General features: G+C 41.0%; 1 protein-coding gene across 4 annotated transcripts in view; it reads left to right on the top strand.

The window, feature by feature from the left end:
• ralgapa2 (Ral GTPase activating protein catalytic subunit alpha 2) overlaps positions 1-14,262 on the top strand; it is a 90,051-nt gene that overhangs the window by 11,252 nt on the left and 64,537 nt on the right. For all 4 annotated transcript variants that reach the window (XM_072365623.1, XM_072365626.1, XM_072365625.1 and 1 more), the window contains exons 2-7: positions 3,039-3,149; positions 3,576-3,625; positions 10,240-10,297; positions 11,650-11,693; positions 11,856-12,036; positions 12,199-12,314. In XM_072365623.1, coding sequence (XP_072221724.1) covers positions 3,039-3,149; positions 3,576-3,625; positions 10,240-10,297; positions 11,650-11,693; positions 11,856-12,036; positions 12,199-12,314 — 560 coding nt within the window. The remainder of the gene's footprint in view (positions 1-3,038; positions 3,150-3,575; positions 3,626-10,239; positions 10,298-11,649; positions 11,694-11,855; positions 12,037-12,198; positions 12,315-14,262) is intronic.

A 14,262-nucleotide genomic window follows, 5' to 3' on the forward strand; every position in this document is an offset into this window, starting at 1 on the left:
GGAAGTGCTGCTGTTATTATATCTCATCCGAACTCAGAAAACTTAAAAAGATTTGGCTTATTTCAGAGATTATATACAAAACTTAAATCAATCCGTTAATGAATCATTTGTTGTATGTATCCCATATGATTTTCTTTAGGTGGGAGATTAGTTCATCATTACAGCTGCCCACACGCAAGATAAGTTAGCTGTCAGCTCAATAATGCAGGAAACCACCCACAAATATGTGGGATGAAAATATCTTGCATGCTTCTATAAGTTAATATCTCTGAATCGAAAAAATATATACGACCGTGGTAAAAGATTAGCCCCAGAACTTCCACCATTGATGCTTTTCTTCCATAAACGGCTGCAGTTTTGATGTAAACTGTTGCACCTTTTCCTCAAAGAGTCGTCAACGTTTCCAAACCAACAATTTGATTTGATTGGGATTCTTGGGGTCACGATTCTCGATTGAAAACAAGTGTTCCTTGAGTACAGAAGAAGAGTATTGACAAAAAGTTTTACTTGAGAGCTGAAGCGAACACGTATATGAAAACAGGGATTCGTACGTAACCAGCCTCGGAGTGCAGTCCCAAATACATGTCGGCATTTCTCAGACTGACAAATATCAGGCAAATCCTTCAAGACCAGTCTGTGCCACTGCAGCACCCTCAAACATGATCTGATAACCCATGGCAAAGGAAAATGAATTATGCAAATGTAACCTAGATGCATTTAAATGTCAGCTTTTACTCATTAGCCATCACACCTCAACAGATTAAAATCAGGCAAATCCGTCCATATTCACAACTCTTCAGCACCTAAGAATTTGGAGTTTTATACCATTTCATCCCATTAGCACAGACTGTAATGAGTATGGAAGATTCTGTGTTCTCGTGGACTGATGGGACTGAAAGGTTCCCAGGTTACATAAAATTCATGCAATTCACAGCTTATAGCTTTTGTATTCTTTGTATTATTTGAAATAAAGCCAGTGTTGCTGTTCTCCTGCACCTCCTCAGCTTCATCTGTACCTGTGACTGTTTCTGTTCATCCTGCAACGGTCTAATCATAGTTGAGTAACGCAGGTTTAGCTCCAAGCTGTTAGCTCGGAGGGTGCATGGCAGCTGCTTCAGTGTGTGGATGTGTGCGTGTGAACATTACCTCACAAGCATGCAAATTGACAGCGACTGGCTATTTGTTAGCAAAGTATGTACCAATTTGTTGTTGAAGTCACTGGTGAGTTAAAGGCTGCTTTAAAGCATTCAGGAGCTTTCAGCTGAAAGAATTGAATTGACTGAATGGGTCTACATTGAAGTGTGTCGGTTAGATAACTGTAGCTTCAGTCAGTCAATGTATTAGATTCCCCAGTCCTACATATGCGTCACCCGAGATTCCCTCATGAGTTCTTGCAGAATCTTCCTTCTCTAAGGCTAACTAAAAGCAATCCTGCCATTGACTTGATTTTCCCATTATGTGTCCTCATTAGCCGTGCTTTAATCCCAGCGCAAAGATAAGTGGTCTGAATCCTTCTCACATTGTTCATCATTCCAGCACTCCCCAGGAGCTGGACAGCTTCTGAGAGTCTTCCAGTTTGCCATGTGTTAGAGGGAGTACTGTAACAGAAGGTGAAGCTTAATTGCTGTTATTCTGCCAGGACTCCTCCTGCCCTATATTTGATTATTCAGAACAGGCCCACCCCAAGCTGTGTAAGGACAGCAAACGCTATCTGTCCCTTACATGAATACTCAGCATTTTGCAATCTGATTGTCTAATCTGATGCTGTATCTGTAGAAAAATGCATCAAGTAATTTAGTCCATAAAAAATTTAGTCCATAAAAAATTTAGTCCATGAATCAGTTTTGGTAATTGAGAAAGCATGAATATATCCATCAGTTAAAAATGATCAAGTAACAGACGTGGGTCTTTCACAGTATATTGATCCAAGGGTTCCCAGCTGCCTGTTGAAAGTATATATCATCAGACTTAGAACTCTTATATCTCACCCATATACAGCAAAGCTCTATCTGACGCCATGGAGAAACAACTGTCAGCTCCTTGATGCTCTGTTGTGGATGAACTGTTAGCTTTGCTGGCTGAAAACTACATGATGAGCAGGTTTACATGACACCAGAAAATAACTAAGTATTGATTTACGTAAACCAAAACCAAGCTTTTAAGAAGCATGTAAATGTGTTTGTCCGACCAAAATCGTACAGATTCGTACAAAATCTGACTTAAAGACAACATCTGTGCCGTCAATTTGGCTATACTTGCATGTACAGTGAAAAGAAAAAAGTAGAAGCTCTTGAACATTTTTTGTAGTTCTAGTGAAGCTTCTAGTTGTTGTTCGAACAGTATGTCGTCTTCATTTTGAACTATGCTGTTAGTCATAGTGGTTAACACTGTCGCCTCACAGCAAGAGGGTTCCAGGTTTGAGCGGAACCTTTCTGTGTGGAGTTTGCATGTTCTCCCCGTGTATGCGTGGCTTCCCGCCGGGTACTCCGGCTTCCTCCCACCCCCCTAAAACATGCATGTTCGCTTAATTGGTGGTGCTCAACTGTCCCTGGGTGTGAGTGTGAGAACCCAGCCACTGGGGAGCACGAGCCCGTGTATTTCTAGTGCCGATCCCAAGCCTGGATAAATGGTGAGGGTTGCGTCAGGAGGGGCATCCGGCGTAAAAATGTGCCAAATCGATGATGCGAGATCCACTCGCTGTGGTGACCCCTGATAAAGGGAGAGGCCCAAAGAAGTGACAATTAACTCCTAGTGACAATTCAAATGAGACACGCCCTACTCTCAAGCACTGAGATATCTAGATAAATATACTGATAGGTTGAATACATTTCTGCACATAATCTAACAGGGATCGTGACAGTCATGTTCTGATGGCAACTGAGACTTTTCTAAAAGAAATCACAATTCTATAGTTCGATTTCACTCATTTTGTCTTTATATTAGGTCGTATTCATTAAGTATAAAATGGATTTTATTAAAGGTAGTATCTACCAGATGTTATTTCCCACACACTGACACAGTTTCCACTTTCTCCACAGATATCATTGACAAGAGTGAACTGAAGGCATTCTTTGAGAGCAACTGCTCCCAGATTTATTTTATCTTCTATGAAAATCTCATTACACTGGAAAGCAATTTAAAACAAAAAGGTGAGTATGAGCCTCTTTTTATTTCTTCTTATTCTTAAGAATGCGTACAACATGTGCTTGTAGACACAGTTCCTGACCACCGCCTTTAGTGAAGGCGCAGCACTTACCTCCGCTGTCTAATGGACACGTGACTGCAAAGGTTGTGTTCTTTCCACTCCACATTTTCACATCAGTGAGCATAAGCCTTTTGACAGTCAATTTCTGGTGATGCCTTGTATAACTGTGGGTATTGAGCGTGCCAGCACTTTAGTTTGGGGTTCATTCCCCACTGGGATTATGCTCTCATGGTAACACAAGTTCCTCTGAGCGAGTGTTCATGAAATGGCCCTTATTATTGTTACATTATTGATGAGACAACTGCGGCATATCTTGAGGTTATGTGTTTTAAAAATATAAGTGCTAAAAAGTACTTTCTTTGTATTTCAGGGAACAAATCTCAAAGGGAGGAGCTGGACTCTATCCTCTTTATTTTTGAAGTAAGTTATTTGTAATTTTCTGTGCTGATGTGTCTGATTCACTGATGACTGCCACAGCTGCAACCTGTTTTCAGCTGAACTCTGGGCTGGGGTCATAGTTGCTTTAGCGCTAAACTGCAGCCCTTCTTACTTCTAGAATTTGCCTCAAAAAGCCAGAAAATCAGCCCATCAGTTCTTTAGGATAGGCTGGCTTTTAGCTCATTTCTTTGTTTTTAAAAACTCAGCTGTGTATGCAAATTTAGGAGAGTATGTCGTCTGTGTGTGTCAGACGTTGTGGGGTATGCAGGTTAGATTCCCCTACCTTGTTTTCCCCACCTGACTGCAAAGGCAGCTCAAGTTTCCAATACAAACAATTAGCTCTCCGGTTACATTTGCTAAGGGCAGGTCTGTAACGAGCAGCACATCGAAATGGGAGCTGGTCTGTATGTTTTGTTCCAGTGTTTCTGATCACTTCAGAGCAATGTCTGAGTGTTCCTTAACTTGTGTCTAAGTTAGTTTCATGTCAAAATGAACATTTTTATCAAGATTGGCGCTTTTTTTACATTTTTTTTATTAGAGAAAAATGAATACATGAAGCACTTGATTTCTGTTCACATTTGTGCTCTCCTCATGAAGAAAGCCATCCCTCCTGCCCTCACACATCCAGCCATCTGACCTGTAAATAAACTCTGGATTTATACCTGCTCCATATTTATGGAGCCATCTTTTTAGAAAGAACTAATATTGAAAGCAGCTTAACCGTCATTTGTCCCGTTTTAGCCCCTGTCTGTGACAACGTGTGCTTTTACCCGTGCGCTCAGTAGATAAGCTTGCTTTGAGTGGTGTGTACAGGACAGATAGAGTTGCTTTGATCCTGAGCCCTGGTACACTGTGGACTTTCTTGTTACACCATATTAATTTAGGCATGGTGGTTCGTATGTGATCATGAATTTGATATCAACGGCTGCGTTTGTGCTCTCAAACAAGCGCTACTAATGTATCGGCTTATATCAAAGGTTATATTATGTAACACAAGGACATAGTAGATGCAGGGAAAATGACCTAAAATTGACATTCTGAGACAAGGGAATTTTGTAGCCTGTTTTTTTTCCAGGCAGCCATTTATAGCTTATGTAGAATTTAGATTTATATAATGTGAATCAGGGCATAAGCCTTCACAGCTTTTGTCTGGCTTTCCTTAGACCAGTAGAGAGTGGCCTATAAATGGATAACGTCTGTGACTGAAGCCATTTGGCAGCACAGTGCTTTGCGCCACACTTTAATGCTAAATGACAGGTTAAGAAGAATAACACAGCTCCTGTTATGCTGCGGAAGAATTTCCATGGAAAGCCACAGTTTTATCCTCATCTTATCAGGCAGATGATAAATCTGGTTCCTGGTGCTCTTTGTGACCTCAGCCCCCCCCCCCCCCCCCCCCTTTGCATTCAAATCTGTCTGTTGTGTACAGTACATTTATTCATACGAGCTGGCAATGTGGGGATTCATTTCTGTCACGATGAGGTATGTGACCCCTTTATCCGTGGGTTGCAGGGGAGGAGGAGAGGGGGCAGGGCGGTTATGATCGCCCATGCTGATCCCTGATATCTTGAGGGGGTAATCTTTTGTCCCTCCCTATGAGTACTATTGGAACACTCCACCCCCACCCTACCAGCAGCCATCGCTGTTCCTTTTCAGGGTTTCTTTGTGTCTGCTGCCACAGAGGCATCCACCACGCCAGCTGTTGATGCTGCAGCGTACGAGACCTGTGAATCTTTGTGAGAATTCAAGGTTGCTGAAGGTGCCGAATAGAGAACCCCTTTCTCAACTCTTCGAGTGCCTTTTCTTACGATATTCCTTTATTTTTTATGTGCTTGGTCTTTTCACTGTGATTCAGTGTGTCACAAAAACAACGTATGTTCTTTTTTAACCTCTGGGGTCTTGGCCTCAGTTTTCATTTTACTCCTACCTCAGATCTGTTGCTATGTAAGAAAATGTAAATTCAGCTCCCTCAGATAAAAATAAATGTAAATGATGACAGGATTTTAATTTTTTTTTGCAGTATAATGAATGAAACCGACAGTACAGTAGTAATGAGTTTTGTGACAACTTGAATTAGTGCGGCAACATGAGCGACATTCCAAAACCTTCTCCAAGTGAATGAAGGTTTACTGGTCTCATTTTGAAAAATGTAGGGTGTGATAGAGGTTACACAACTGCGGAATTTAGTGTATGCTAAGCAAGGCTCCTCAGGAAAAAGACCCCACCCCGAACAGCGATGTTGTGCTACTGCGTTGCTTCTCTTTAGCAGGCCCTGGAAGGTTTGTGAATGTAGACTGTCAGGTCTAGCAGAGATCTGGGTCTTTTATTTTACAATTGCCCAAAATCTAAAGGCCGAACTTTAAGTAATCACCTGAATGTCCTTGAACTCTAAAGTCTGAGTTCAGACCTCAGTCCAACTGAGAACCCATCTCTTGACTTTGTGAAGCTGTGTGAGGGGAGCAGGAGTTCCAGCCTGGAGGAAACACAGATTCCTGATGTGCAGTGCAGGTACAGATAGATGTTCAGCTCAGTGACTCTCAGTTAAATACTTATACTGTTATAGTAGTGGCACTGTTACGGGTATATTTGTGTCATAAATTATACAAACTGTGCTGTAGTGTCAAATATATCCATTTCAGATCAATGTGTTTCTGTCTCTCTTTCTACATTGTCATCTTTGTACATAACAAAGTTGTAAACACCCACTTACAGTAAATGCGAGACCACCCACTTTTTTATAGGATGTTTTTGCTTCCATAAGAGCAGATCGGGGCCTTTAGGGACTCACTGTCGTTAATGCTCCTGCGTGACTGTAGATGACCTCTGAGTGTCTGGGAGCAGTTTAATCTTGGTGACATTGAGGTTGTGGGACAGGTCAAGAGTAAGCATTGGGACCAACAAAATAGTCTGTACATATCCCCTTTTTCTCCAGGATATGGCCTTGCCATGATCTTTTGTCTGCCATCCGGACCTGACTCAGCGTTCTGAATTCCCCTTGTCATCATCCCCCCCCCCCCCCTATTTGGAGTTGAGACTTCTTTCCAAAATGTGCCCAGCTTATCTTTTGATTTAGGGAACTGCTAACCTGTGGTTTTATGTTTAAAGGGTCAAAATCTTTCAGACGAGTTGTACAGATTTTCTTTTTCCTTCAGTTTAAAACAAAACTTGTTCATAATGCCAACGTAGGGAGAAGCTGATTGCAATGTAGCCTCTCCAACATCAGAAGTCACGCACCTTGAGAGCAATACGTCGAGCCGACCCGAGTTAATGACGCTAATTCTTCACTTAAACGTTAAAGTTAATCATTTATATAAAAAGGAGAATAGGATGACAATGTTAAAATTACACCATGCAAAGGATGTGCAGAGGATTTCTTTTTCTTTCTCATTCCCGTTTATGCAGTCCCTGTTATCACTGTCAGTTTACGACATTTCATGAATGCAAATGTACAAATGGTAGCTGGGGTCTGCGCATTGTACTGCACAAGACGATGAATCTCAGTCTAAGTTCTTGAGCTCTGCCACATTTCACAGATGCAGATATTTTTTCATCACTTGGAAGAGCAATAATTTCTCAAGTTGTTAATGTTAAAATGAATATTTTAAAAAACTCCCCTTCTCCCTCTGAAACTTTTATGGCTTAAAGGGGTTAAAAGGATTGAAAAGACACACTTTGAAGAATCCTGCTGCAGCAAAGTTTTACAGCTGATGGCACTGAGGAGCTGGGGAAGGAGTGCGATTGCTTTCTGCTGCTGCCACCCTCTGGCATTAGAGGAGTATGAAAACCGCTTTGTCATGTCTCATTCTTCAGGGTATTGTCTTAGGTCATTGTGAAATAAGACTTACTGTGTCAGGCTTTGGGCTATATAGTTAAAATAGGCTTTTGTTGACAAATAAAAACATTTGGTCATCATATAAATAACCATTCTTGTCTGGTCCAAAGCAGATGTGTCTTTTTGTCGCTGTAATTTTATTAAACTTATCTACAAGTGATCTTTGTCCCAGAATCTCTCTTTCTCAGTAGATCAGATGGTTATAATAAAATAAGAACATTCTTGATACGGCCATTGTTTCACTCTTTAGCCCTGCAGTATTGACTGTCTGAATGTTCATATAGTTTTGCTTTATGTCGGTAGATTGGAGCACCCTGTGCAATTAGGGCATTTGAACTCGGAGTTTGGTTGTCCTTAGATGATGTAACCGTCTTCATTTTGTCAGAAATCACGAACACTATTTAGATGACTACATTTGTCATTGCATGTCCATTGCTGTCATCCGAAAGCCCTTGTAGACCACCTCTGTGAGCAGGATATTCTATCTCATGCTCAGGCTCTGCCACTGGAAACCTAAGTGCGGATCATGTAAATGTGTGAAGGCTGAAGTTGTACCGCAATAATGCCCCTATCTTTATGCTGGAGTATGACTGCAGATTAGAGTAACTCCTCCAACCCCCAGCCCTGCAGACTTTGCATTCGCTTCATATCAGCTGGTAAATTCCTCATTGTTGCAGCCTCCATTCCCTCTCCACAGGGGTTTTTCCAAGCTAGCTTCTCCATCTCATTCCCACTCTCCTTTCTTGATGCTGTGTGAGAAGAAAGACAATGTTATTGTGTCTGTACTCTCACACAAGCGTAGACATGGAAAGACTTAAGGAGGCTACCCTGCTGTGGTACTGCCTAGCATAATGTCTCTGCTGGCCCAAGGAGACGGAGTGAAGGAGGCCAGTCCAACGCCAGTACAGTGATGTAATAATCCCATGGGGGATCAACACCAAGGTGCAGCCGCATGCCTGTCCTTGCATATCATCACGTCTGTGGATCAGAGAGGAGTTGAATTGTCATCCTGTGCCTCCTCAAAGTCAGTATCTCTGCTGTCACTGATAATCACTGATAATGATGTAGTCTCAAAGGACAAGAAGGAAAAGTTAAAGGTGGAGGATGATGAGGCAGGAAGTAAATTGTTGACTAAATGAAACTGTCAACCTTGAAAAGACTTCTGGGCCACCACAGCTCTGAGGAGAATATGCCAAAGAACAGGGCAAAGGAAAGATATCGCTTCTCTTCTTTCAGACCACTTTAATCACATGAATATTTTCTACCCGCATGTAATCATTTGGTTTTTAAAAAAATAAACTAAATTTAGCCTCGTTGTTGTCAGCAAAGATAAATGTTCTCCATTTGAATAAAATCACCCTTTCCTTTTGAACTCGGATGTCGCCGCTGTCCTGTGCTGGTGTGAGACTTAATCTTTTCAGTCTGAAACATTTTTCTTATGTGCGCACTTGCCTGTGTTCCTCACTCTTCAGAGCAGATGAGCTTTTTATTATGCTTACCAGCATTGGTTGTCCGGTTGAGTGGGTCAGAGCTGCCTACGTAAAAGACAGGCTTGACCTCTTCATTGCAATCATGAAGTCCTATTGGGTCAGTGATTATGCTTTGATGAGAAGTGAGCGACTGGGGCATAAGTTGTTCACAGTGAGGTGACTATTAACTAGCCAGACATGCACAGACACACACATGTCCCCCCCCCCCCCCGATTTATTTTTTATTTTTTCCCCCAGCCTCTCGAGAAGGACTCGGTTAACCTCTCACTGAATTCAAGAATAATGATAGGCTGCTGAAAGGTTAGGGAGCACTAATTGAGTTATAAAGCAGTTACTGTTGAGGTGGTGAGTGCTGTTCTGTGTCACTGGGGTTTTGCAGACATATTAGGCAAAGTGGAGGCAAAGGGCAAGGACACTGCATTCACATATGTGATATTTTGTAATATTTTTTTTGTCAGATGATGGCACTTAGATAAGCAAAGTCAGTTGTCAGCTGCTTTTATTTTATTTTAAGATCATACGATGAATACGGAGATGCAACCTGACTCTATAGAAAGAGCGGACACAGCCACTTTGACCTCACCCATTGCTTGGCAGCATTTAGGCTGCGTTTATGACCAAACTTGCTTGGTCTGACTGTGAACCACAGAAACTACACAACACCGAAGGGTAGCAGATATCACAGAGGTCAAACTCTGAGGTCAAACTCTGAGGTCAAACTCTGAGGTCAAACTCTGAGGTCAAACTCTGAGGTCAAACTCTGAGGTCAGGAGAATACAAACCAACTGCGGGAGTCGCCCCCTGCCGGCTTCTACATTCTGTTGGCTTCATTTCTGCCCCAGTAGAGTGGAGCTAGGGGCTATTTTTCCCTTATTGCAAAATCTATTATTCAATGAGTGACATTTATTTAACCAAGATAAAGAAAAAATACTCAGGTTTTGAATCTGTGAACCTTTTTTGGCTTTATAAACTGCTCGACTGATTTGAAATTGTTGCTGTGTAATTTTCTGCTTATTATAAAGTCGTTTTACAGTTGTTGTTTGTTTTTTTATCTCTTTAAATGGAAATATGATGAACAAAGCCTGGAGTTGGTCAGTAATCAGTTTCTGTATTTCAGCAAAGGTCATAGAGAGAGAATAGATGTCTAATACTGACCCATGATGTTTTCTGTTTCTCCTTCTAAAATATACATATATATATATATATATATATATATAACTTTATGAACTGATCCTTTAATAAACCAACTAATTACTTCTTTTATTTTTCCCCAGAAAATTCTACAACTTCTGCCAGAGAAAATCTACAATAGATGGCAGTTTCACAGTATAGGTATGCACTTCTTATATGTTCACTGTATAAAAACGTTGTGCAGCCTTGATTCTAATGAACTATTGTTTCTTCGTAACCTCTGCAAGCAGTTATAAATGGTGTGTTTGTCCTTTTTCTTTGTGCTTTTGTAACCCCTGGAACATTTTTAAGGACAAATGTCATTATAACCATGCCTAAGCCTTCCATGATGAAGAGAAAATTAGTCTTGCAAGGGGATGTAAATGAAAAATGCAAATGAGCACTTAATTTGAAATGCAAATTGTGCTTGCATAGTATCAGTTCTGCACAAAAAAAGCTAACCCGTCACAAGAAGCAATGACCCCAATTATAACTGTTGTTTGTCAGCCTTTGGCACTTAAACAGTCCAGGACTAGATCGCTCTTGGAGATTGGCCTTTCCCGCGGGCTCACAATTTCAAATATCAAGTCTCGTCTGCGGGTGAAAGCCCCAGAAAAGTTCTCCATTTAGTCTGTGACTGAGAGGGACGTCATTCCAGGTATAAAGCTGCCTCTTAGCCCCCTCCTGCACTCATGTGGCATTTTCTTTTTCACTCTACAGTTAGCGTGTCATTGGTCAAGATGCAGTGCTGTTATTTATATCCTTGAGCCAAGACGACGCTCACATGATTTTTTTATTGTGTTCTACACGCAGTTCCATTACAGATAGAATTTCAGGGCCTGGTGACGGATTCCTTGCGGTGGCTGGAAAGACGTTGATAGCTTGGTGGTTTTGTCCCTCTCCTGCTGAGGATTGCAAGGTCACAGACATTTCACACAGACCATTAAGATCCTTTTGTCCCCAAACTCACAAGCAGGAAAATATCTCTTTCTGCTTTTGTGCACCAGCATTCAGATGAGAGCGCCAGACAAGCACGTCTATGAATTCATCCTCATATCAGCTTTGCAAAATTATTGCAAAATTATTTACAATTATTTCTATTTCTACGAGTTAAAGATGTCATAGGCAAATTACTCTTGATAAGGACAAGGCTTACTTTTTACACCTACTTAACCATGCTTTTAACTCTAATCCTAATCATACAGGACCAAATGTCCTGTATGTCCTCACTCATACGAACCTCTTCAGGGCTGCAAGCATTGTCTCATTTTATTACAGCGGAACCTTCATGAAAGCATGTTGCTGCCGACTGATGTTCATTTTCATCAGGAACATCTGAAGCCTTGGGGCTCTGCCCTCTAGTTTGTGAAGATGACCCATGCAGGTCAATTTGTGTCAGTGGAGTTGACACTTTGTGCTGTTTCTTTGGTGTTTGCTGGTTGAGTGGGAGAGTTCTGTTAAAGATTTGGTTTGTGCAGGTTTCTGAAAATCTTGTTTTCCTTATTTTCTGACAGGTTCTATTCTAAAAAAACTTCTACACACTGGAAATTCATTCAAAGTAAGTGCTTTGTTGCACTATAACTCTACCATGACATGCGATTATGGAGTATCCTGCTACGCTGTAGTCTTAAAGATGAGCTGCACATAGTTCTGTCTTTATGTTGTTGTTAAAGTCAGTTCCCTTTGTGTATACACTAATATAAACCCCTCTCCTGCCCAGATACGCTGTGAGGGGATCCGTCTCTTCTTGCTGTGGCTGCAGGCTCTAAGGGACAACTGTGCTGAGGAGCAGTTCCTTATCTTTGCCTGCCTTGTGCCAGGATTCCCTGCTGTTCCCTCCTCCAGAGGACCCTGCACTCTTGACACCATCATTTACAATCCCTTCTCCAACCCCCCAGATGGTGAGGCAAGGCAGACACATGCTTCTGTGCACATTTTTGAAGGCATAAACTTCGTATCACACTGAACTACTTGTATTACACCCAGTAGCTCTCTTTTTAGTGTAGAAATTCTCTTTTTCGCTTCACTTATCTTGGGTCTGATCTATCTTTCAATCTAAACAGCCAAGGTGGTGCCTGAGGAGATTACCCCACTGGTTCCAGCTGTGGCCGGAGAAAAAGTTGCAGATGACCCGACCTGTTACATCCTCGAAACACTGCTCAAGTACATGGTCACCCAGGTAATAAGGAATTTTTTGGGTGAAAGATTAAAAAGCTATTTGGCATTTGTAGCAGCAACATTGGTGCTATCACAATTTTATCTCAGATTTCACACATGCACTGCTTCCCAGAAATGTTCCTATATTTGCTGAAGGGTGTTTAGTGAGAGCACAGATCTCTGTAACATTCATTTTGAGCTTATTTCACAGTTTAATCAGTCAGTTCTCTGGTAAGAAGTGTAGAAAATGACCACATCTGCCCAAATGTGAATTTAACAGATACACACCTGGACAAAATTGTTGGTACCCCTCAGTTAAAGAAGGAAAAACCCACAATTGTCACTGAAAGCACTTGAAGCCTACAAAAGTAACAATAAATAAAAATTCATTGAAAATTAAATAATCAAAATCAGCCATTACTTTTGAAATGTTGATTAACATAATTATTAAAAAAAAAAAAAACTAATGAAATAGGGCTGGACAAAAATGATGGTACCTCTATAAAAGATTGAAAACTATTTGACCAGAGTGACATGATTAACTCAGGTGTGTCCTTTAATTGACATCACAGGTGTTTCCAAACTCATAATCAGTCAGTCTGCCTATTTAAAGGGAGACAAGTAGTCACTCTGCTGTTTGGTGAAAAGGTGTGTACCACACTGAACATGGACAACAGAAAGCGGAGGAGAGAATTGTCCCAGGACATCCGAAAAAAAATTATAGACAAACATCTTAAAGGTGAGGCTATAAGGCCATCTCTAAACAGCTTGAAGTTCCTGTGACAACAGTGGCTCATATTATTCAGAAGTTTAAGACCCACGGGACAGTAGCTAACCTCCCTGGACGTGGCCGCAAGAGGAAAATTGATGACAGATTGAAGAGACAGATCGTTCGAATTGTATCCAAAGAGCCCAGGACAACCTCCAAAGAAATTAAAGGTGAACTCCAAGGCCAAGGTACATCAGTGTCAGATCGCACCATTCGTCGTTGTTTGAGCCAAAGTGGACTTCATGGGAGACGACCAAGGAGGACACCACTGACAAATGCAGAAATCGTTTAATTGCAGCGATTGCCTCAAAAGGTTTTGCAACAAAATATTAAGTTATGGGTACCATCATTTTTGTCCAGCCCTATTTCATTAGTTTTTTTTAATAATTATGTTAATCAACAATTCAAAAGTAATGGCTGATTTTGATTATTTAATTTTCAATAAATTTGAATTTATTGTTACTTTTGTAGGTTTCAAGTGATTTCAGTGAGAATTGTGGGTTTTTCCTTCTTTAACTGAGGGGTACCAACAATTTTGTCCAGGTGTGTAATCTGGAGAAAGTCACAAAGTGTGCATTCTGTTTTTGAGTTGCTGCTTCTTAGCTCTTCTGCTTATCTGTAAGTTACTTTCCACTCACTTGTAGATATTCTGGGTAAAAACACGTGATGTTGTTATTGAGACAAAAAAGACGTGTTTATGGATAAGTAGAGAGCCTCACTTCTGGATGATATTCCAGCTTCATGAGCTGCCTCCTGTGCGCTCCACACAGCTAGAGGTTTCCAGTTGTGTGTATTATATGTAGAATGTCCCATTGTGAAGTGCATGTGTGAACAGGAAACTGCTGAGAAAGTCCATGTGGGACTCGTGAGACATTCTCTGCTGTTGGCTCTTGTTGGACCAGTCATACTGGTACAGGATATTCTGTGGATTGAGACTGATAAATACCTGTTGTTCACGGTAGATTTGTGACAGTAATGTATTCTTCTCTTCTCCTCCATCTTTGTGTTATTACTTTTTTAAAAGAAGCAGTTTGAATGATAACTTTTTCAGGAAAGCTAAATTTTACAGTAATATCTAACTGCAGCCGAGCCTTAGGAGATAGAGTAGGTTGTCTGTTTATCAGAAGATCTGTTTTGTTCTCAATATATTGTTCTTTGTATATTTGGAGCACAGTTTCTTCCCTTTTTTTCATTCTTTTTA

Source organism: Leuresthes tenuis, unplaced genomic scaffold (genome assembly GCF_036924035.1).
Source record: "Leuresthes tenuis unplaced genomic scaffold, fLeuTen1.0.hap1 SCAF_15, whole genome shotgun sequence".
NCBI lineage: Eukaryota > Metazoa > Chordata > Actinopteri > Atheriniformes > Atherinopsidae > Leuresthes > Leuresthes tenuis.